The following is a 25,001-nucleotide window of genomic DNA, read 5'->3' on the forward strand; positions in this document are numbered from 1 at the left end:
ACAACATTCGCATTATGTCAACGTGTTTTTGTTTGTATGTTTTTTTTTTGTTATTTTTAACATTGGGTTTATAATCAAGAAGTAAAGATTGCACCTTGTACTAGCTAATGTTATTAAGAGAAAAATTCAAATCAAACATAAAAGTCTATAACTAAAACAAAAAACAATGTTATAAAAGTTCAATTCAAATTCATTTGCTAGCCAAATAAAAGGTAAAGTTTTCTTAAAATGCTTCACGCCTAGGAAGAGAACTCTTCAATAAGCTAGCCACATTGAAACCCGTTACATTTACAACAGGCTGATTATGATTAAAAATGATCAGTTGAGATAAAAACAATGCTATATTTGTTGGGATTTTATAAGGCATTCAACAAGTGATAGAAACACGAATATTTAGGTTGTTAAGAATGAGATTGTACGTTAATAACCATTTATTTGCTTTTATATTTCGATATCCTAAGTCTAGTCAAGCTCAAATTAAAATTCCTTAATACAAATGTACTTCATTAAAAAGAGCAATGTACCCTGCCATCCGGTATGGATGGAGTGACGAATGGTAATCATTCCTGTACTCGCTTCCTAGTGTTACTACGTGTTGATACGTTGAAAAGATACAAAATTAATCATTGTATAATAGAGACGCTTCCGGGTTCAACTCTCAATTGAGTCCTCCTTCCACGTATACAAGGACTGACTGCGCAACTATTGAATAAGAAAATAGTGAAGTATCGATAAACCACGCGATTAATTGGGATGGCCGACAAGAAACATGAAGTACGGCACTCCGCCTAACACCATTTCACACGCGATAAATAGTAGCAATCCAGTTTACGAGAGATACCCCAATACTATCGTGTAATAACGGACCCGTGGGTTCTTACTATGCGCGGGATGCCTAGTGTTTTTCAAAATAGTATGATTCGTGTGGAATTGCACCACCGTACGGCCTTATCTGGGCACATCCTTTCACCAGTCTAATCTTTCAGCGCAGTCTCGGCGAACTGGACCCCAAACAGCGTCTTGCAGGCATCGATAGCCGCCGCCTTTCTCGCTAACTTCTTTGAACGGTCCTTGCCGACAAATTGCTGTCCATCGACGTTAATACCGACGCTGAATTCTCGATTGGTCTGATCGTTGCTGCAGCCAAGATCTTCGTATAGTACCTGTGGTCGCATCTGCAAAATACAGGGAACCGATCGAAACAAGCACATTAGGCGCTGCATTAGTAGGGTTTCTCAACGTGATAGAGAGAATGTGCAACACTTACGTAAGCGAACAGCGCTGTTGGGTGGCGAGTGGCCGCATCCGCCGGCAAATCAGCAATCGTCTTGGTGACCTTCGGTAGCAGCGGATTCGGGGCACCGGGTTCTGCGGGCGTCGGTGGGCCCTTCACCTTGCCGGGCTTGATCAACGGAACCTCGAAACCTTCGGCTTCCCACTGCGTGAATAGTTTGTGGAGCGCGAATGACGCAAGATGCTCCATCGGCAAATCCTCCGACTCGACGCATACGTCCATCGGGGTGACATCAGAAGCAGAATCACCTGCCGTCTTCTGTTGTGCCTGGTCCTGGCGTTGCTGCTTAACGCGGGCCATCTGCGCGAAGGTGAGTTCGCGCAGCGCCTTCTCGGAGGCCTTTGCCTTGGCAAGGTTTTTGTTCGCAGCAGTGGCTTCATACTTGACGTTGTTGATGACAATTTCGGCCTTCGTCTCCTGGCCTTGCGTATTGATGGTGAACTCCGTCATTCCCGGGCCGAGCAGCTCATGCAGCGCGACGATCGCGTTCTTCGGCATCAGCCACTTGCGCAGCCGACGGGCCTGTCGCGCCTTGCGTTCCTTCTCTGTGCAGGAGAACATTGAGAGCACTCGGTTAGAGGGGCATGCTGCTAATGGGTTGCATGATAGCGGCCTACCGTTCTTTTTGCGATCAGCCGAGTTGAGCGGTTTTTTGTTGAAGTTCCGCCGCACCTTGAAGGCGACCCCGGTATCGCCGGATTCTTCCATGGTGCTGTTGCTCGAGGCGTCCATATCTTGTGACATACTCAGCAACTGATCCGGCAGCTCAGAAATGTTATCAGCGACGTTGAACTGAAAGGACAGAAATCCGAGGTAGCGGGACGCCACAGAATTCCAAAGAACAGAAAAAATGGACACATTATACGACACGACACCGCCTGCAACATTTTATGTGGTCCGAAAGATTGGAAAAAAGTTCCAATTCTGGAATGCTGTTGTTTTTAGGAGAGAAGGATTGCTCCCAATTATGGCCGCGCGCACGCGCTGGATACGACCGGGGACAACATAAAAAAACTGCTGGCACAATACGCTGGCGAAACACGGTGATGGAAAACAGACGACAGGCCGTAATGCACTATTCAGGGGGCGAACTTGAATACGCATCGTGCATCCTGCTGCCACCCACCCACAGTACGTGGCTTCGCACCAGAAGTTCCCACCAGTTCTCCCCAGCGAGTATCCCCACGGTTCGTGGGATGGTACCGCGTCAATAAGTGGTTCTCCCGACAATCACCCGTCCAGAACGAAACCGCTCGTGCGTCGAATGGGATGGTCCAGGGATGATGCGGTAAAGCGGATACATACTTTTCTGGCCCATCCCTCGGGACGGGGGTGCCCCCCAATTCGGCGGCTAACCGGTGCCAAGCGGACGTTCTAGCTCAAGGGCGTGCTGGAGTATAGCGACACACATTTGTCCGGCTCCGCGATCCAATGACGAACCGTCAGCACGCCACGCAGCCACTGACGATGATTCGGTTTTCTGATCATGTACAGAATGAAGATTTTCATTAGACACGGAAAGGCAGATAATGGAAGGAGGCAGCAGACCCTGCCCCGGGAACATAGAAGTAGCAGAGCCGGTTCAAGGAGAACTTCTATCGATAATTTTTTTCTTGCTTATAAGTCCTTTGTCGGGGGCAACGTTCGAAACCGTGTAAGCATCGCACACCGAACAGCTGCAGCAGGAAAGCCTCTAAGAACAAATTGATCGTCGATTTGCATCAGCTTCATTTTTATTGCTCTTGCCGTGAAAATGATAAAGATGGCGTCAATGGCAACCCCTCTTTGGGAATCCAGTATTCGTGGGCAGGAACGAAAATGATATGGCATTTGCAGAAGAAACACTCAACGAAATTCGATACCTGACTGTTTGGCATTTTGTTATGAGCTGGAACAAAGCTGCGTCTGTAATTTAGCTCGATTTTATTTTTGATTCCACTGCCGCGAAACATTTAACTTCAACAAAACGCGTTTTCCACAGGAAATCGATTCTTCTTCTATGAAAGCCTACACCGCAAAATTGTGGACATTGCTCAGGTTAGCCCACAGCACTCCCTGCCATAGTTATTGAGTTTGGGTAGTAACAGTTTGTCTTTTCAAACGGAGCACATCGGCAAAGAAGAGTGCAAGAATCATGAAAAAACGTTTTGCGACAGGGCAGAGTAATAATAAATATCTGCAGTTTAGTTTCTGCTTTATATTTACCGTAACGGAAACGATCGTAAAAATGCAACACCCAACTGTCACAGGCTGGCATGACAAGATGCCATAAGCGAATCGATGAACGAACCTGCATTCTCAAGGTATACTGCGACGTGCTGTCACACAGGTTCATGAGGTTTCGTTCGTGGGACTGAAGTTCATTGTTAAAGTAGCAGTCGCTCGGAACAGTGCGTTCAAGTTGTTCAGTGATTGCCGTATAGTAGCACATCCACCTCTCTCTCTCTCTCTCTCTCCGCTACTCGCGCTCGTTCGCTCGCTCTCGCCAACGCACGCAGACGACAGTCTCCAATCGGATCGTCTCGAGTTGTCCACGAGGAAAGCTTAAGTGACCACCACCAAGCGCGCAGTAAATTGTGCTGAAATCGCCAACGGAACCAGCGGTAGCCGCGAAGCGAACGTTAATTTTCTTCACTTGTGTCTATTTTGTTTATCGTATGTCCATCCAGAATCTTAATACATTTGGTAAGTAACCGTTTCCATCGAGCTTATCACAAACCACCTGGCGGTGCAGCGAAAAAGTTTCGCTACCATCCCACTTCCGGATGAATTACTTCTCTTTCTTCCATTCGCGCGTGGCCCCATTGTTCATCCCTAGCTGCCTCGCGCGCGCTATCTCACGCACCCACAGTCACGCTGGCGATCGGAAGCGCCTGTGTGCGTGTTGGGACGAGCAGAACCACGAAAACGTGTGTGACACAGCAAGCATGGAATTTCCGACTCTCATGGAAGCGTTTCGTCATCGCGTGGGATGGAAATTAAGCTGAGCGTTGCAACTTTGCTTTGTCCTATTAGGTTAGGGTATATTGCACATGCAAATGAAATAGTGCCGATCCAACTTAGAATTGCCTCGGCAATCTCGCGCGCTCCTCAATCACTTCGGCTGGATGTATATGTGGGTGTGTGTGCTGCGTGCGGCGATACTTACCATCAGCGCGCATTGTGCCTCTTAGCCGTTTGATGGAAAAGGAAGTGAAACAAGCCAAAAAGAGAGCTCGTGCGCTAGAGCAATGATTTTTCAAAATGGCGGATGGCATTTTTCTCTTCACTTCAACGTGTGTGCTCGTTGGTGTGAGTGTACTGTCTTTCTTTGGCGCTGACATAGCAACGTGCTGCGAGCTCACTACCGTGTGGTACGAAATGCAACTCTCATTTTAATTTTTTTTCTCGCCAACGCGCTACAACTTTTGCGGGGAAAACGATAAATAATGCTGCACACCACACTTTCCTTTCGTCTCATTAAGAAGCCTGTTCCTGATGTGCCTCAAAATTTCGCACATTGCCTCGAAAGGCGCACATTTTGGATATATCTGCTTGACTTGAAAAAGGGGGTAGTGGTGACCATGACAATCAATGACAATCGTCATCGGTTGGGGAGGTTTTGCTGGGTCATTGTTGTCATCGTCATCGCGTAATGTGTGCTGTACACGACGATCTCTTTCAAAACCCGTTCACCTTGTGCAGCTCGTGGAGGCCGTTGTCTCGCGGGACTCTACTTCCTTCTTCTCCTGTCCTGGTGAAGCGGTTCGAGGCCAATTCTATCCTTGGTGGCGGGAGAAATGACCGCGGTCGAGGTGAGCAAGCGAAAAGAATTTTGCCATTAATTGCATTTTCGCAATACCATGTAATGCGGGTGCCCTTCTGTGGGACACTTTACCACATGGTGAAATCGCCCTACCCAAGCGTTTGTTCACACACGGTTGCCTCGGCAACGTGAAATATTACCAGCATCAACCTTGGTTGGAATTCGCCAAGCCCTATAGTCAAAGGCGCCTCTCTTCTCAGTCATTGATCCCAACATAGAAACGACATTTGCATCGTTGTATATGCATCATGGGGTTTTAACACCTTGAGTACCACATCACCCAAAAAGTGGGTGATGTAAATTTTTACAAAACGCCATGTCACCCATTTTTGGGTTACGGCAAAAACGCTTCATTTTGAAATGCCATTTTTTAGTATTTAGAACAGCTATTATTCTCACTTATCGCATTTGTGACCGAATAAAAATACGAATGAATGCAAAGAAAACCAAAAATTCATCACAAACGTAGAACGTTAAGAATTAGAGCCAGTGCAACCGAGGCTCTGACGTATGAGCAAGAATCGCTTGAATCGTGGCATTTTGTGCACTTTCCTAAAAAAACGCTTGGCACGCAAGGTGTTAAACGCAACGCTACTTTCTCCTGTGCCTACTATTGCCATTGAAAATCTTCGTTTATAAACCTGCGGGGCTTTTCTGCGTTGGACGTTACTCTCAACATGCCTCAATCGTGTTAAATTGATGGCTTTTTGCCCGCTGCGCATACGTCTTCAACTTCAATCTGTCTCACCCCATACTTCTCGTTTCTTGCTAGATTACTCTCCCTTATGAGGTTGACGTAAATACGCAGTTGAATTGTTGTCGCTTCATCGACTCTACGAGATGTATCCGTTGTATGCTTTTTTTTGTTCAAGCTGATGTTAACTACCGATGTGTATTTGTCGCTTTCTTCACCAAGTTCCTGTCTCCGTTGAACGCAGACACGAAGTTCAGACTGAGTTCAGCAGCATTATTACGACGAATAATGCTACTTGAAAACAAAATTCTCCTCTACGCGGTCCGACCAACAAAGCACGTGCAACTGACGTGTTCGATAGTACAGAAGGAGGGAATGTTATCAACCCTCAAATCCATTCATTTAATTAAACCATCTTTGTTTGGCTTCTTGGGGAATTTTCCTTTGTTCTGGTTATTGCTCTTCTTCTACGGCGAGACAAACACACACCGTGGTCAGTTCGTTGTAAAGGGTGTGAATTTGAACGAGTTCTTTCTTTCCTTGATGATGAGTCATGCTTGAGAATGGCGCGACTGACCTAATAACGGGAGAGGACGGATGGCAAGCAACGTTAGATGGCTGGCTATCATCGATGAAGTTTTCACCACTACATTCTCGTGCGGTAGAATGGAATGCAACGGAAAATTATTGAATCCCACACCGTTCGTCCCGCGTGAATGCACCAAACGGAACTCTAGCGGTGAAGTCGATGATTTTCTTAGAATTTTCAAAATGGATGTTCCATCTTTATACTTCGAACATCGGGTTTTGCTGTCCGTTTGGGGGGGGTGCCTGTTATTTTATCAATCGTTTGAATATTAAAGCTGTATTGCGAGGTTTACTGATCTTTTTGCATGTACGTCTATCCTTCACAGACCCATTTGCTGATGCAATAAAGGGTGCAGACTATGATGTGCAGGACGGTCTCGTGCACATAAGAATCCAGCAGAGAAATGGTCGCAAAACGCTAACCACTGTTCAGGGACTGTCGGCGGAGTACGACCTGAAGAAGATCGTGCGGGCATGTAAGAAGGTGAGTTAGTGATCCGTTGCATTCAAACGTTCTTGTTCGACCAAAAACTAAGCATATCGCGTCACAATGTTTTGCTCATTGTAGGAATTCGCATGCAATGGCACTGTAATTGAGCATCCTGAGTACGGCGAGGTACTGCAGCTGCAGGGTGACCAACGAGAGAACATTTGCCAGTGGCTAACGAAGTCCGGGCTTGCAAAGCCGGAGCAGTTGAAGGTGCACGGTTTCTAAAGGGCACGCACGACGCTGCCTTTATCGTCGCCTCCTGTCGTGCGTGAAAGAAGAAGAACGTGGAACAATAGTAGAAGTAAACAGCGAAACTGTAGCAGCAGCAGCGGAGGAACAGGAGAAAGAGCTTTGTTATTGGAGAATTTTCATCCCCCATCTCAAGCAGCACATTCCGCCACCGTCGTCGACGCCGCGCACTTTGCTTTTGCTTTCACATCGACATCTACCGCGCGCAACGGGTGCCTTTGCCACGACACACTTGTAAATTCTCACCAGTACTTCATCTCAGCAACACCGGCTCTCGCTCCAGTCGGATGTTTCGGGCTAAATTTCAGTAACTCGTCACTTTTCTCTACACACACCACGTTACCAAAATCCTACAAACAAACAACGACGTGTTGCCTGCCGTCCTCGCAACGACGCGGGCGGTGTGATTTTCGTTCATAATTTTTTCGTCAGCCTCATTTCTCTGACCCGCGGATTGGCATCATTACACCAGCACCAGCCTCTCGCCTCTTTCTGGATTTTGTCTCTCCAATGAAAGTTCCCACACAAGAAACTACAGCCTCCCGGGAGCAGCAGCGACCACAAGATCTCCGCCTGTGGCGAAGTGGACGCACGGTTGTCACCGTCGTCCCTTCGCCCGGTGATTCCTTCCCGGTGTCGGCCGCGCTGCGGTTGACATCGGCCATGAATCACGTGCTGTAGAACGGGAGCAGTGTAGAGCGAGAGAGAGAGAGAGGGGTGTTTGTGTGTTTTTGTGCCGCTGGGAGGAGGAAGGGAGTAAGCCGTCGGCCGAAACAAGACCAGACCATCCGGAGGAATTAAGTTGACAACGAACAACAAGGTCAACATACGGCAACGGCAGATGTGCGCGCGAACACGCAATCCTGACTACGAACAGCAGCAGTACCAGCCTTTTTTGGGAAACGGTCATCAGGGAGGCGTAGCGTGTAACACTTTTTTGTTGTCATTATAAATTGAAATAATAATGTAACGGAACAAAAATAGCCAAACCCATACACAAATTTGACGTGCTGTTTTTTTAATTTTGTTTGGGCGTGAATGAAGCTTCAGCGATGTTTTGCGTACATTCGAAGTTAAATCCCAGGGTGTTCTAGTAGATTGCACTTCTCTGTCTGTCGGAAGTTCCACTAGAAGCCTATTGCAGCACGTGTGTGTTGTGCGAAAGAACGTGAGAAAAAATAGGGCACGTAGAAATTGAAGTTGCACAGAAAATCGAACAAATTAGATTCATCCACTCTACGCACCATAATAGAACTGTTTCTTATCGTACATTTTTGTTTGGGGAAAACTGAAAATTTGCATGTACGTAGGTAGTTGGATCTCGTCTCATTTTTATTACAATAGCTGTTCGATTCACAAAATCGTTGGTCATTATCATGATTGTCTCAAAGGGAAGCAAATCAGTTCGACAACTCTTAGCAACTGCAGTTGAATGCGTACGCGATTTTGTACGCACGAACGAAGCGTGATCATCTAATAAATAACGAACGGTTCGTAAATCTGTGCAACACTATTAATAGATGTGCGCATAGGTAAAGTCGCGCACTAGAGAAGTAAAAGACGGTATATTTCCAGCAGATCAGAGTCATTGTCTCGAACGCGCCTTTTGATCAGTTGCTCCGATCGGTTGGCGACGACCGGGATTGATGCGGGGTTTATTTGTGTATCTTGAGGTTGGAACACAAGCAATGCCTAAATAAATGGTTGAATAGATCTAATTCGATTGAGACCCACTAACAGCGAAAATAGCAATGGTAATAAAATCGATCAACTCTAGCTGATGATGAACGATGGAAACTGGGTTGTTGTTTTTCTACACGGGAAAAACGAACACATGATGACGAACCAGTGATGCAGTTTCGAAGAAAAAAGTGCTTACGCCTTATATTATACCTCCTTATGACCTATTTGTAGAGCATAAAAAATTAACAAACATTTTCGGCTAAAAACGATGAAATATAATCATGAAATCTCGCGTTAATCTAAACGGTTAAGCGAACGAATTATCCTTCAAACCGTTACAAGATGCAACGAACACAAGCACGTGTTCTCGCCATTCCCATTCGCGCCCACGGGCGAGCTTCGAATTCGAAAGCTGTCACAAATTCGGCGGCCTGAGCGCGCGTGAGCTTTAGCTGTCACGCATCATCTCGCTCGCGCATCGCGTGAGATTACTTTCACTCACTCTCACCAGCGGGCTGAGTGAGAGCAGTGCCTACTCGCGGAACGTCAACAACGGCGTGGAGCTTCTCACCGCACAGTAGATGCGACACGTTCTGCTCGGTGGACTAAAACTGCTGATAGGGGAATCACTTCGGGAAATTTGTGGTGCATGCTTTTCATTTCATTTTTTAATCACAAATATACTATCAGTTTAAACGACTTTCACCTTTCATCTATCTCAGAGATTAAGCGGATGCACTGCAAACTTTACCACCCACCATGGCGCATCGTGCGACGCTGGCCAGCTGCGTGGGTGTGCGAAACAAATGTCGCCGTTTCGTTACGCATCCAGGCCCCGCGTCCGCCGCAAATGGAGGCGCACGCACACCGCGAACATGTTGGAGCATCTCGCGCGCTCGCCGAGGACATCACTTTCAGTTTGTTTGCCATCTCGGACGCGTCTCGGTGCTCCCGACGACACGTCCGTATTCGGTTGGCGTTTTAACTCGCCCCCCACCCGTGGGGAAATGCGTTTTTTGCCGGGCACGCGAGTGGTGTGGAAAAATGATGTGAAAAACGAGGCGCTAAAGTGCATGCAACCGACAAAACAAACTGCAATCGTACCGCTGGTGAGAGAGAAAGCAGCAAAGGAAAACGTAATCCCAGTGTCATACGCCCCCGGCGGGTGGGTGGTTTTGGCTGGAAAATCTGCGACCCAGTAGCGTTGTGCGTGTTCGCGTGTGTGTGCGTGTGTCTAGTTTTCCATCCCATTGTGTAGGACGGTGCATCCTGGTTACATGTTTCATTAGGCCGAGCCGCTATCGAGCGCGTCATCGTTGGGGAGTGCGTTTTCCCGGAACGGACCGGCGGAAAGGGTGCATTTTCCGTTCCGTATGGTAGGGTGAATCAGCCCACCCCCGAACATGCAGCGGCGAGACGGAGATGTCGTCGCCAGCTGTTAGGTTGCCGAATGCCAAACACGCGTCGGTGCACCGTCACATCCGGTCAGATCAGGTGCAATAGCAAGGAACCGGTCGACGAAGCGGTGGAGTAGTGAAGGTGCGACTTTAAGAAAACTCCGCAATCCATTCTCCCCTCCCCTCCCCAGGAAGTATCGTTTTTTCTTTGTTTTGAAAGTGTTGTTTTTTTTTGCTTTGCCGTTTGACCTCGCAAAATTATCGTCCTTTCAGGTTATGCGGGTGTTGCGCGAAAGGAAAGCAAGGTTAGAGTTTTTGTCCCGTTCCTGCACTAGGTGCTTCGAAGGAGTCGGACGCAGGAGGTCTCATTTACGCGTTCGCGCAAAAGCGAAACATACGGAACCACTTTTACTGCCCTTTTAGTTTCATTTTGGCTGAAAAGCATCCCTCACTGGGTGGCTCACTCGAGGTCATTCAGGAGGATTTTTGTATCTTCATTTGTTTGCGGCTCAAATGAAAAAAAAAATCCACCCTCAATTGAAACCAGAAACGGATATAAAACACCCGTCCTAAGGCGGCCTTCATTTCTAATCCGTACGTGATAAAATCCGTGTAGGAAGCAACCCCCTCTCTGGCGGCTGCTTTGTGTGAGCAGGAAAGAGCGACGTGAGCGTGAGGCAATCTTGCAGCGAGCAAGTGAGTGAATGCGTGCGCTCGTGAGTTCTCATGTTCACGCCATCATCCTTTCTGCTCACTATAGCCACCTTCTCACCATCGTCTATTCGCGGGTGAAGCGTGCCAAAAACAATAATGTGAAACGTTTCGAAACAGAGAGAGAGAGAGAGAGAGAGAGAGAAAGAGATAGCGCGAAAGTGGAGCATAAAAATGTACACCTCTTGTTCACCCCCATCTCTTCCCCTCGTTGTGAACCCTGAGGGGGAAGTACACTGTCCTTTCTACAGCAATCTGCTGGAGCTTGTGTGGGTGGCTTATTGTTCGGAGTTTTCTTTCGAGGAAAATGTGTTCCGCAGCACTTTCTCCTCTTCCTGCGGGTCGTGACGTCGTGAGAACATGTGTACCAGATTGGAGAGTTTTTTGGGAGACGTCGCTCCTTTCACTCTCCCATCGATTGCTGCCCTCTTTCTCCATCGAATGGTTCCGTTTCGGTTCTGTCATGTTGTAACTTGTTGTTTGGGTTTCCGCGCACTTCCTGCCCTACTCACCCGCACCGGAACCATCCGTTTCGTTGCCATTCCCTTCCCCGAAAAGTTCTCCTATCGTTCTCGGCCACATCTAAGGTCCTTTCGAGTTTTTTTTCTGCTCCCCGCGTAATCCAGGTTTCATCAGCTGCAGCGCTCGCAGTGCTGCGAACGAGGATCGCGAAACTTTTGCGAATCGATAAACGACCCATGGAACCGGCCGCCATATGGAACGCTCCGTGTGGGTGCTGTGGGATTTATTTATTTTTTTTTATTGTTGCTCTTTTTCGAAAGCTTTCTTCCTTTCAATCCTTGAACGCCCACGGGGTGATGTTGCAATTGATTGAATCACCCGGGGGAAGGATGATCCGGACAAATATCGCAAATTTCGCGAATTTGTGCGCACTTCGATTTTCTTCGCCTTTTACCACTCTGCAATAGATGGGCAAAAAGGACGTGCTAAATTGACCCCACAATTTGTCTGTTCTCGGAGCTTATCTTAGAATTTTTGCGCACTTTACGCACTTTATAAGTTTTCACCTTCTGCTATGTAACGGGATTTAGCACCATGAATGTCTGGAAAGAGGTCAGACGACGGCTTGTTTTTTTTTTTTACTTTACTAAACCCAGCCACCACTTAGCAACCTGCTGATTTAAGCGCGTTTATTCGAACCAAATTTCCATGCGATCCATCGCATCAGCAACGCAAATGCTTCTGCTTCGCGTCAAACTCGAATTCTTTTCTCTCGTCGACGTCGTCCGCACATTCCCGCGCGTGGGGTGGATTTGAGGCGAAGACAGGAACTACGCAGGGACGACTATAGTGCGAATGCGAAATCATTATCATTCGCTTCGGTCCATCATCGCGTTCATTTTATGCGCTCTCAAACATCGAAGTGGGTGTGAAAAAGGACTAGACACAGCCTGTAGGAATCCGTGCGTTAATCATGTGACCCTTTCGATTATCCTTTTCGCTAGTGGTTCTGAAAAGGCAAAATAACGTTGTGAGTGAGCGCGCGCGCGTGTGTGTGTGTGGGTGTGCAAAGCAACCTTGGAAGCCATGGTGTGGATGGATGGTGCGTGATGCTCGAGTGGTGGCTAAAAAAAGTCATTCTCCTAAAAAGTGAACACCCTGTGTTGGGAAAAGGTGAAAATTCGTACCGAGAGACCCACTAGGGTGGTGAAAAGAGCAGAAAGGGCCCTACTCAGCACATCCAAACATCCTTTGCGTAGCCTGTGAACGATGTACACTTCCGGCACCATATGGTCACGGACGCCCACCGAAGGTGACGAGCGATCCTTCAACAGTGGAAGGCCGATGCCTTCGGTTGCACAGTGTTGAACCTCTTTTTAACTCCCGACGCACCCTCTCCCGCACTGGAAGATGCCGCTGCGTAAGTACCGTCTTGTCTCGTCCGTATCCACCGGCGGTGCAGCAACCACCAACAGTACCAGCAACAGCAGCAATTCCGGTACGTTTACGCTCACGTCTACGATAACGACGTTGGCAAGTGGAGCTCCTGGTGGCGCCAATCCGGCGTCCATTGGCCACCATCACCACCACTATCACCAGGCGCAACAGCAACACGTACAGTTGCAACCGACCGTTGGCAGCAGTGGTGTAGCCGTCCTCCAAACACATCCACGCCAACAGCAGCAGCAGCAGCAGCAACAGGCGACCCATCAGCACTACCATCATCACCATCATCATCATCATCCTCAGCAACAGCAGCAGCAGCAGCAGCAACAACAACAGCAGCAGTTAGTGCATCAAAGTGCGGTTGCGCGATCACCTGCGGTCTATTCCACCCACCAACATCTCCAACAACACCATCAGCAGCAGCAACAACAGCAGCCGGAGCAACAACACCTTCATCAGCAGGTGCAGCTGCTCCAAACCGTACCACCTGCAGCACCTGCTCCTCCACCGATAGTGGACCCGTTGCCACTCTGTCTGGACGCCAACGGGACGTACCTGTGCACGAGCTACAACCCACGCTGCTACATCATCCAGAAGGTAACGATTTGAACGAGCTTGGACGGGTTACTTCCGGAATTACTCGCGCGACGACGCTATATTTGCTCTCAGCTGCCCTGACAGCTGATCCATTTTGGCACTCCCCGCGGGGTCAGTGTGTAAAATCCAACCACACTGTGGTTGTTGTTGCCATATGGTGGCTTTCGCATTTCCACCCTTCCTAGAGGACCGATAGCGAAAGGAGGGATTGAGTTTTCCACCCACAGAAGATTAATTGGATTCGCAATCGGCTTGGGATGGAGGTGGATTTGTGGGGCTTCCGGTTAGGGGTTTGTGTGTTTCAATAATTACTTTGTGGCGCAGGGTTGCAACTGAGCTGTGCTGTTGTTTTCTGGGAAAATGGCGGAACCACGTGGAAGCTTCCATAGAACAAGCAGATCCTTTTCGTGTGAAGTATTTTATCGGCAAAACCCTGGCGGGATTTGCGGTAGTTTAGTTGGTCTTTTTGAGCGATAATGTATTTTGGGGATTGAAGGAAAGGATAAAGGGGGTACTTTCTTTCCTCCCTCCGCTAGCATAAGCCCTGGTCCATCGGACTCACGTCCATTACGTCCGATAATCTCTGGCTAACCGCATCTTTTTTCCCGCATCCAACACGACACGAAAAAAACACGACCACAAGCCGGAAGTGATGTGTCCTGCAGCCATCGATTTGGAAAATGACAAATGTCTTGCCTCGGGGTGAAAGATCAATACAAAATAGTCCACCTCCACGTCAGCAAGGGTACCATATGGTGGGACATGGCTTTTTCGGCCTTCCGGCTGGGTTTGCATTGCAGCAAAGGGGAGTGTACAAAGAACAGCAAGAAAAATGTCCTTTCGCCCCGGAACGCGATGATGCGTTTGAAATAGGAAGGAGCACACTCACACACCCACAGCCAAAAAATGCCGAAACGTGAGTTATTCGTCCTGTTTGGCATGCTGAAATATGCCATGAATTATATTCCGGACATGCTCCGGACGTGCATGATGGGGTTTTTGAGTAGCCGTTGCCGGCGATGTTCAACCGTATGTTTGTCGAAGCAACAACCTCCAGGTCTCGCCAGGACATGAAAGCAGCTTCGAAGGGTGCGCACCGTCACAGGACTCCCCGGTGAACGGCTGGATAATTCGTGATGACTTGTTGATCCTTGCACCCGTAGCTGCCACATGCCGAGATGTCATGTGATTCTGTCCCCAGCAGTCTAGGAAGGGAGCGTGCGCCGTCGTAGTTGTTTCACTCACACCTTACGCATGGTAGGTGGCAGCAGCAGGAGTGGATCTATCCCTTCCCAAAGTCTAATCGAATTTCAATCAACAGGTACACGCACATACTGCAGGGCACATTTTCCTCTTGTTCTCCGTGCCCCCCGTTTCTGGCCACGTTTTCCACGTGACGTGCGGTGCTGGCGAGCATCAGTGGGTCTCTTTCTATTTCCACTCTGCAGCTGTCTCTGTTGTGCTCACAATTTGCCGTCAAAATGAGCACGAGAGTTGGCCGTGTTGAATGGGTGTCCTTTTTTTCAGTATGTAAATCGCTTCCTTGGATAAAATGTCCTCACCACACTGTGTGCATTGTGGGTGGGATTGATTCATTAGACGGATTGGAGTGATGGGGTGGAAAATCATCTATTTAAAGTGCGTCTATGCTGGGGGTTTATGTCGGTCCGCTAGCGCGCCTGATGCATGGCCACGTTGCAGCATTATGGAGTGGAAGAAAAACATACCCACACACACATTGCCTCTGCACATTGAACCTGGGAGATGAATAAAACAGTTTCAATGTTGCACAGTTTGAAAACATCGTTCTCTTTCCATTCTTCGTGCGATTCTAGCTCACCCCTGCACCCGTAAGCTGCATTACGTACGAGGTAACACCACTAGCGACTCCCCTGGTAGGCCAGCAGGCTGCCTTAGCTGCACCAACGCCAGCACAACCGTTCGCTAGCATTGAGGAACTGTTGGGCTACAACAAGACCACCGTTGTTGGTGGCACCGGGTTCGAACTAGCAGCAAGGACACCCGACATCGCAAGTGCCAGCGGGAGCAGCAGTAGCAACGCACCGGTTTCTGTATCCCGCCTACATCCGATTGTAGGAGATGCGACACCATCGGTGCTATCGGTAGAATTAGCAGACACGCTGAAGCTGCCTAATCGATGCGATGGTAGCGATGGAGGCGTTAGCAAACGCGCAAACAATCAACGGCTCGATTCCGGGAGCCGAAAAGGACTGGAAAAGGATTCTGGCCATAGCAGCGCCAGAACGACCTGTGTGATCATCCATCCTTCAACGGAGCCGCTTGGTTCCGTTGAGGGTGAATCCGTGCCCGTTCCCGTGGTCAATACAGCCGTATCCGGATCGGTGTGTACCGGAAACGGATTGCTTAGTACAATCGAAACTCTGGCGACGTCTTGTGTGAACTCCGAATCCAGTGAACAGCAAGGATCGAGCGGGGTGTACAGAACTGGTGGAATGAAGATGCAAACACTGTTGCAATCGGCGGTTCCTGGTGGATCCAATGCAGCAGGCGCCATCACTACCGGTAAGTGAGTCCTAAATGTCTGCTATGGGTATATAACTAAAGGACTTGTCACTGATATGTTCTGGAGAATTTACTGCACTATTTTGTTGAATAACATTTTGCTAAGATTGAATACTACTGCTTGCGAGAGTCGTAGGGCATTCCTGGAAATGGTTGCGATGAGTCTGTTTCTTTCTTTAATTCAACGCATGACCCATATGAAATAATCGATTTTGTTTGCCTAGTTACTGAGTTTGGAGTGTTGGTTTTCTTGTAAAAGCAATTTTTTATCTGTCTGGTAGATAGAGTAAATCCGTTGCATCACAATAACTGTTGCATTTAAACATTCCGGTTCGTTCCACGGCTGTCACGTGAGCTGTCAAAGTAACTGTCCAACATGGCGGCCTGTTGACGTAGTTGGACCGGCCTTGTTACCACAGTACCGTCGCTTCTGGAACCCGTCAAGTACCGTATTTGGATGTTCCTGCGGAGAGAAACGGAAAAAGACAATAATCGGTTGGTAAAATAGGTTTTTGTGTACCGCTAGCGGGACCATCTTGGTACGTGTGTGCTTTATAAACTGTGGGTTATGGGGAATTGTTGAAGAAAGTGCGGTTAAATTGCCACGAACGATGGGTGCAATTGCAGTAACCATGGCAGAACGAAATCGCTCTGTGCTACGATGGCAAGAGAGCGCGCGCGCGTGAACGAGAATGTGTGCGTGCCTAGAGTGAAGTGAAATATCACCACAGCTCACACATAATATCCGGCGGATGGTTATAAAAAAAATAAACGTTCCAAATACGGAACAGTTTGCGGAGGTTAAGTGTAGAAATAATCGAACAAAATCCACTTTTGTGTTAAACCGCAGTGCTGTTGGATGACTCCTTACGGTGGTAAAATTTGAATGAATTGTATCTTGCGGTAAATTCCGGTTCCATGCATGTACATGGTACCATTGTCCGTGAACATGTCAAAGTCCGGGTTCACCGAAGGCGTTTTAGCGTCTTGAAGGCAACAAAATGGTTCGCAATTTTCAATCCGTGCGTGCAACAATTAGCGCCCGGTGTAGCTAGGGTAGCTGAAAATATTTGCAGTCCCAAAACGTTTCCCGGTGTACTGCGATGAACAAGATAGCAGCAACCAGGTTTTCCTGTGTCATCATCGTCACACCACCACCGCGATGAACACGCGGCACGAGCGAATGTGTGCGTGTGAGATCGCTCGCGAAAGAGACGAAGCAAACGGGCCACGACCGTCCCGACATGTTCGAGGAGAGTAGCACAGCCAGTTTGTACTCCGCTGCGAGAGCTGCTCTTTCGCGGTGGTCGATGGTTTTGTCGTGGCAGCAACCCTCGAGTTTTCGGACCGATTTTGTTCAGTTTTTTGGTGAGCTTTTTGGTGTTTTCCTGCTGTGACCTGTGTGTGACATTCGTGTGTCAAATTGGCACCGATATGGAAGCGTTTTTCTCTGAAGCGCCAGACGTCGTTGTACCATTATCGTTCCCTGGGTGCGAAAACTCGAAACACACAGGATGCGCGGTGGTGATGTGACGGTTACGATATGTGAACGGTGATGTGCCTTCAGAACGGAAAAGAGAAATCATGAAGTGACGAAGCGAGAAGAAGAAATAATACGGGTTATCGTCGCGCGGTGGTGGCGCGAGTGTGCATTATCGTGCCGGACACCTCTTTTTTGTGGTCTCTTCTCTCCTTGGGGTGGAAGTCGATAACCATCAGCGCTCAACCATCCAACCATTCGCTCGCTCTCTCTCTTTCTCTCCTTTTCGCTTTATCTCTCTCTCTTGCTGTTTAGTTATTAGTTTTGGGGGAATTCAAAATCCGATTGTTCGAAGGTCGAAAGGATTGAACGGATGAAATTTAGTCGAATGGAATGTTTCTATGAATGCAAAATTAATGTTACCATTTGCGGAAAAGAACGTGTCATCTTTCCCATATTATTTCTTCGGGAAAGTGGCGTGAAATGTGTACGTTAAATGTTCTGTTTTCGTACCATTGTGTGAGTGTGTGGCACAGTGATTCAACGAAGAAAAATAATATTTAGCCGAAAATGGGATTCGAACGTCGGGTCGCAAATTGATGTTGCGATGGAAAGGCAACATATTATCATGCGGTGCGAGAATGAGAGAGGACATCAGGAGTCTTTCTCTGTCTGACTGAGGATAGCTGAATTAGTTACAGATCGGTTTCAAATGTTAGAAATGACATTTGCCATAAGACGTTCGCATATTATGTTCAGATGAAGAACGCTAAAATGAACTTAGGTTTTGAACATGTTCAGCCCTTCATTGCGTGGTGGCGAATCGTCATGTCGTGGCCAGTGTCCTCAATTTTCCTTCATCGAATGTACCACAGCAAGCCATTTGTTAAAGAATGAACGTGTACGGCATGTGTGTGTGACTCATCAGCTGTGGTGGTGCTGTGTGTGCTTCGCGAAGAGAGAAAGAGATAGAAATGAACACGGTAGCGAGAGTGAGAGAGTCATGCAACACTGCGATGAACCAAATCAACCTGTTTTCGCCGTTCCACACGTCGGAGCAAGTGAATGGGTGTGCGTGTTAGCTGCGGGAAAATGTGCACACTGCCCGTGCGATTTTTCTTTTCGGTGATCATATTTTTGACAGCTCAGTCTGGGATGGATTTGAGGAAACTGCAGATATTCGATTTTTATTGTTTTACTTTCAGGGTTTTATTTTGTACAAATTTGTTCGGTACTTGTTCAAATTGCACTATATATGTTTGTTATCCATATATGTGCGCGACATTTACCATCATTTCTCGATGTTCTTCTTGTGTGCATTGTGCAGCCAAAAAACATTTTTGGCCGTTTCATAATAAGAACATTTTTGGAATGCACAATTAAAATTTCCGCTCGAATGATGAAAGGGGAAGACTAGAGGTCTGCCCTCTAAACGCCTAATGGCACGCGAGTCATTGCGAGATGGCAAAAAGCCGGCAAAAAATGAAAATACAGATCGTATTGTAAGATGGTATTCACCATCACAACCACTATCGAGCTCGGTATATTGACTGGGGAAAAAGTATTGCATTGACTGGAGCAACGAGGGTTTATTTGACCGGTCGTGACGGTCGAAACGTCAACATTAACTAAGGGAAGTCATAAGTTACCTAATTTCGAAATTCAGATTATGTCAGCTTCCTTTTAGATCGCATTGGTGACATGTATTCTGTTTTGAATACTTTTAATAAACCCCTAGTAAATTGGAAGTGTACGGTAAAAAACAGAATCGCCGTTGTATCGAGCGATGATTTGGCATCCTGCAGTTTAGTTTTGGTGATTTCAAACGCTTTTTTGCATTATTTCTTAGTCGTTCACTCTTTGTGGGGGGTAGACACCACTCACACTACTAAAACGCACAACCAACTTTCAGGCAGAGCACTGGAAGGTCTCCCTTTTTTACCCCATTCGACTGTGCAGTGCATCATTTTTCGTTCGTGCTCTTTTCTTGAGTAAGCGAATACGCATTAACTGAAAGAAAAGCCAGGCAAGCAGGCGATATGTTATGTGCGATTATGCTGGGAAGAATACAGCAGAAGTTAACACAGATTTACTGCAATAGAAATACGCACGCTGGTAACCTACAGTATGTTTGAAGAACACACAATTGTTTAGGCGAGAATCGGCTTAATCCTAAAATCCCGAGGAGGAGGTAAGGGAAGCCTGTACCTTTTTTTTCTTTTGATTTTTGCTATAAAACGCGAATTAATAGTGCGGCGAATGTCACAGTCCCCGCACAGAAGGGAGGTCTGTGGCCGGCGTGTACGCGCTGTGTATCGCTCAAAGTGTGTTGTTTGCTCTTTTCCACTAGTCCACGGTTGGTTGAATGGTTTAGGGTGGAGGGGAAGAATTGGTGGGGTGCGCAGCGAAACGGGGGTCGTAAACTATTTTCATCCCTCCGCATCATACACACTGAGCATTGCATTCGAAAGCTCGCGCGAGCTGCTTCGGAAGAGTGCGAGATATTACAACGCGTTGAATCGTTGAACCCAGCCGTATAAACCATACTCGCCGCCAGATCATGCTGATTGCAAGTATGCTTCTTGTTGTTTTAACTCCTCACCATCGTCCATCCATCATGCAACAGCAGCAGTAAGAAGCGGTCACCTTCCGTACGTGGAGTGGCCGGGAGTTTTTTGTTGTTGTTGTTGTTTTTCTTTCTCGTATAGCGACACCCCTCTCTTTCTGTCGCGAACGTTCGGCCATGCCTCGCGCGGATTTGTACGTTCATACGTCCGCCGTTCGTTCGCCTTTCGCGGCCATATTGGCTCCCTATTTCTGGGTCCCCAGAATCGACCCGCGTGCTGCCGTCATTTTCGTGCCTTTCGTGGTGCTATTTTGTGTTGTGGGGTGGTTATGTAGGGGTTGTTTTTTGCAGAATAGAATGTGTCTGCTTGTTGGTTTCTTCCCGCTGTCTGGCATTTGGAGTAAACGAGCGCGTGAGGAGCGAATATGGTTCTCTTTCCGTCTCTCTCTCATTCGCATCCATGCAACGCATAGCATTTGACATATGGACGAGCGCGAGAAGAAGCAGCAGTAGCAGCGCCGTTTCGTTGAGTGTGGGTATGCGTCCGTACGTGTGGTCTGCTGCGTCGGAGGAGGTATGCGTTGCGAATAATTCGTGGCCTACTGTGGCGGTCAGTGACAGCGGGTCGGTGTGCGTGCATGCGTTGAGCAAAGGCACGGCTGCGAACAAGACGGCACTGTGTCGAAGAAGTCTTCGCCGCGCAGTGTACGTGTGTGTGGCGGTTGAACTCTCCGGTCTCGCGGATCGGATAATTGTTGCTGCAAATGATCCCACCCCTAAACGGGGTGTGTATGATGGAGGAGTTTTGAGTTAGAAATAGAAGCGAATTCGGCCGGTGCGCTTGTGTCTCTGGTCCGTTCGCGTGTGCCAGCGTGTGAGAGCTGCCGATAACAGCCTGCTGGGTTTCAAGCGGTGTGTGTACGATTAGGGAGGGAAATGCGTAAATGATTTTATGTGTTTTTTATGCTGGGGAGCAGCGCAGTGTAAGCCATCATCACCCCGCCGAGTTTGACGTTTGCCTGTAGTTGGCCAGTTGGGTTGATTAATCATGACACTTCCCCACCATTGCTTCCTGCGTTTCCTTTCATTTTTCTGGCCATAGTGCCACACGGTGGACCACCCAACCATACATGGGCCCCGCAGATAAGTGTGTTGTATTATCATCGGTGTATGAGGATGAATTAACTCGCGACGGGAATCGGGGAACGTTTGCCAGCGTAAAAAATGTGGGTTTCCGGAGCGTAGGTTCAGCTGGAATGTATATGTTTCCGCATTGATTGGAAATTAGACCCACAGGCAAGAACAAAGCATCTGGGAGTTGTGTCGCGAAAGGGGCGGGCAAACGCAGCATGACGTGATCTCAAATTGCAGCAAGTTGTCATAAGGGGATGTCCCTACCGTGAGAGGAGCAAAACCTAATGAACCCGAAATGAGAAGGAATTTGAAATTTGACGTTTATCGTGGGTACAAGAGACGTCGATAAACGATAAAAAGCATCATTCAAATTTGCGAGTGTTATGTTACGAGAGAAAGAGAGAAATAGAGAGAGCGAGAGAGAGAGAGAGAGAACAATAAAGAGCGTACGGTGGATGGTGTAAACGAGATAGCGCATATCGGTGCAACAAAGCAGAGAGAGAAAGAGAGTGCAAGTGCAAAGTGCATGTGTTTCCGATAATAATGGGGTTTTTCCCTGTGGTGCTGTTGGTTCTCTTTTTACTCCTCGCAGGCGTGTATGCGTAATATTAATTGGGGTTAGGGATGTGTTGTATATTTTCTCCATCTCTAGTTTACTGATCTTGAACGATATTCGGTGTTCCTTGGCGTGTGCCAGTGTCCGTGGCCCCGGAAGTAGTAGAGTGTCGCGCGAAAACGCAAGGCTTCTTTCCATTGTATTTTTTTTATTACTTGTCCGCGTTGAGTACACTCCCCACCCAGATACGGAGAGCGAGCGAGCGGAAAAGCGATATCCGTCCGATCTCAGCCCCAGCAACAGCCCAGCGACGGCGTGAGAGAGCGAGAGAAAAAGGGCGCCGTCTTAGAAAAGTGAGTAAGAGATCGAGTTGCGCCGGTCGCCGGTTTTACCGTATCGGGGGACTTCCGATTAGAAGGAAAGCGTGAGCCTTCGCGCGCGCCCGCCGGTGCGTTTGTGTGGGACCAATTTTGGAAGAGAGCGAGAAAACGAAACAAAAGACGGCTAAGTGAACGCATGGGTGCGTAGCATAACCATCGGCTGTCGTGGCTCATCTCTTCATCCGTCGCGAAAGGGTGAAAAAAGGGCGCCCGGTCCGTCAAATCCACCATCCCTAGCACAGAGTGTGCTGCAGAAGTCCGAAAGGGCCGCACATCGCGAAGGTGTGTGAGTGAGTCTGTGCGTGTGTGTGTGTGCGTGTACGCGTCCACACGTGTGTGCTGCATGGTGTGTGGTGTGTTCAATTATTTGTTTCCGGTTTCGCGTCGTCTGTCCCGCGCGCGCGGTTGAGCACGTGGAGTGAAAGGCCATTGGAATTGATCACACATCCTCTGTTCTCCCATCCTGCGCCAATCGGTCTGTGATCGAAGGAAAATCAAAAGCAAAATTCACCCATCGAACGGGCGACGCGCGCAAGTGTACGAAAAGCAGGCTCTGGTAAAAAAAGAAGGAATTATTGGCCGTATTACACACGCTGCGGTCTTTTCGCATCGTGTATTTGTGTGTGTGTGTTTGTGCGTATGTGCGAGCGTGGCTGTGATCATCGGCGTACAGTGCAGTAGCATCACGGAATTCCTCTTCTGTTCACTCTGTTTCTCACCGGTTGTCGGAGAAGTTTTCCGGTGGAAAGTCGTTTTCGGTTAGCTGAAAAACCAGCCATTGAGCGATTCTTCTTCCCTCCAAGCCCGCAAGCAGCCCCTGGGTGGTTCTTGTTTTGCGTAATCGCTGTTAGCTGCGACACATACACACGTGTTTCCTGGGTACGAAGCCGTTTGAGAACAGCTCTCGGCATATCCTCGCGAGGTGATTCGAATCCTTCCTCCAGTGTTCGTCTTGTGCGAATATTTTGCAAGTGGTGAACAGTTGTCCCGTCGTGGTACACACGGTGGTGCGTTTGTGAAGGCAACAAGAAAAATCCCCAGCCCCCTTGTGCCTGTTGCAATTTTGGGCAGGAAAGAGGCTCATCCACGCACAAGCCCCCGACAACATCGAGAACTGTAGGCGAACAGAGCGGAAGCGCGTATAGCAATCCGTCTCGCTTCCGGCAGAGGACGAACTCTGTGCCCGGGCCAAGGACGAACAGCAGCACCACGGAGCAACGGCGGCGCCTTTGACGGCGACCGTCAACGTCGACCGTTTGCAAGCCTCCGGACCTCATAGAGGGGGTCCCCGGGGTGGTAGGGGTGAACTGAGACGCGAAGAAATTCGCCCCAAAACATGGATACTGGTAAGGGTTCGAAAGGAGGGCTTTGTTGTAAACATTTTATTTGTTAGAACATTTTTATAATGAGTTGATAATTATTTAGAGTGACGCCCGGTGGGGAGAAGTTGCTGTGAAGGGAAATTCAGGATCCTGTGGGGTAAGGATCATCGACAAAATAAATCTACAATGTATGTCCCGTCCATCACAAGCAGCGAGACGAGTTTCTCAGCATTATTGTTTCTAAGGACGAGACATGGGTCAAGTTTGTCAATATCTCCTCATTATCTTCGTACCTGTCGGAGATAGTGGATATATATATATATATATATATATATATATATATATATATATATATATATATATATATATATATATATATATATACCCCAGAGATAGTGAAACCCGTCGAAAACGTCGGGAGAATCAAACATACATAAATTCTCAGCACTTATTTCTCAAACAACCTACTATACCGTACTTTTATTGATAGTACGTTTTATTGCCTAATTATGCATTGGTAAAGCACATTGTGAGCTATTACCGATTTGCCGCCTAAATACGCCTAGGTAATGTGTGATATGACCTATTTCCAATCCTCACACAGTACATAGTAGTGTTTCAAATCATAAAATTACAGCAATGAATCCTAAGTATCCAGCAACTGATTGGATTGCATTCCGAAGTGTGCGTCCAATGAATGCTACACAGTTTAACCATCTGCACAAACGTATTTGGGACTTTCGAAGCTCCGAACATGTTTCTAATGTTGATCGCTTATCTGGGAAAAATGATATTTGGGCAAAATAACGGTATTTCTAAGTATGATTGAGATTAACTCGAACGAAATTACATTTTTCCCGTCACGCATTATTGTTTCGTATTTTCCGATTCAGTCCACAATGAACGTCACCCGATCGTAACTAGCGATTAGGTGCGAAGGTGGTTTATTTTTTTTACAAACGCAGAAAACGGGGATTTTAAGCGGGGAATAACACATCGTGTCAGTGGCACAAATTGGTCGAATGCTAGACTAATCCACTGTCGAATGAATATACTTTGTGGAACTGGCAAAACGGTGTTTAAAAAATGATATAAGTTTATAAGTAAAAATATTACATTGTTTGTAATAGCATTTTCGGCTATTTTCATTGATTTTAGAAAAATGTCGCTTACACAAACATGCTCTTGTGTTAGTGTCACTGAGAGTGTGTCCAAGGATAAGGATCGGCTTCCATTTACGTGAGGGTCTAGTGATGTTTCTTATCGCTCGTTCGTTCGTCGAATGAATGTCACCCATCGAAACACATTATCAAGGACATGGTTCGGTCGGCACAGGCTCACATGTTATTTGTAGTTGCGAGTGCAGACAAGGGAAAACATCGAACACTCATTTGCGTCCAATGTGGTCAGTGGAAAACTGTCGTCGATTATCTGTCCTGTCCTATGGGCAGTTCGTTTTCAGACAGCTCAGTGTGACAGCAGAGTGTTATCTTCCTATACCCACCAATCTCGTTATCTCGAACGCCTCAAGGAAGATGTTTGTTCTCTTACCCTGATACATGCGACCACGGTTTAAGCTGCCGATGGGATTATATAATTAGGA

General features: G+C 47.6%; 2 protein-coding genes across 2 annotated transcripts; one reads left to right on the forward strand and one right to left on the reverse strand.

The window, feature by feature from the left end:
* Positions 1-424: 424 nt before the first annotated feature.
* On the reverse strand, positions 425-3,232 carry LOC128727830 (double-stranded RNA-specific editase B2-like). Its single transcript, XM_053821776.1, has 4 exons — positions 3,157-3,232; positions 1,912-2,086; positions 1,268-1,839; positions 425-1,175 (listed from the first exon to the last, which is right to left on the reverse strand). The coding sequence occupies exons 1-4, from the start codon at positions 3,169-3,171 to the stop codon at positions 975-977; spliced, it is 963 nt and encodes a 320-aa protein (XP_053677751.1). The 5' UTR covers positions 3,172-3,232; the 3' UTR covers positions 425-974.
* A 445-nt stretch (positions 3,233-3,677) lies between these two features.
* LOC128726940 (eukaryotic translation initiation factor eIF1) lies at positions 3,678-8,903 on the forward strand. The gene is made up of 3 exons (XM_053820788.1): positions 3,678-3,979; positions 6,708-6,865; positions 6,950-8,903. The coding sequence occupies exons 1-3, from the start codon at positions 3,952-3,954 to the stop codon at positions 7,094-7,096; spliced, it is 333 nt and encodes a 110-aa protein (XP_053676763.1). The 5' UTR covers positions 3,678-3,951; the 3' UTR covers positions 7,097-8,903.
* Positions 8,904-25,001: the final 16,098 nt, after the last annotated feature.

Source organism: Anopheles nili, chromosome 3 (genome assembly GCF_943737925.1).
Source record: "Anopheles nili chromosome 3, idAnoNiliSN_F5_01, whole genome shotgun sequence".
Taxonomy (NCBI): Eukaryota; Metazoa; Arthropoda; class Insecta; order Diptera; family Culicidae; genus Anopheles; species Anopheles nili.

Coding starts and splice junctions, on each gene's coding strand:
- LOC128726940 (XM_053820788.1), top strand. CDS start 3,952: ATGTCCATCCAGAATCTTAATACATTTG. Junction 3,980..6,707: donor CCAGAATCTTAATACATTTG/GTAAGTAACCGT, acceptor TATCCTTCACAG/ACCCATTTGCTGATGCAATA. Junction 6,866..6,949: donor TCGTGCGGGCATGTAAGAAG/GTGAGTTAGTGA, acceptor TGCTCATTGTAG/GAATTCGCATGCAATGGCAC.
- LOC128727830 (XM_053821776.1), bottom strand. Junction 1,840..1,911: donor GGCTGATCGCAAAAAGAACG/GTAGGCCGCTAT, acceptor TCTCCTGCACAG/AGAAGGAACGCAAGGCGCGA. Junction 1,176..1,267: donor CAACAGCGCTGTTCGCTTAC/GTAAGTGTTGCA, acceptor TGTATTTTGCAG/ATGCGACCACAGGTACTATA.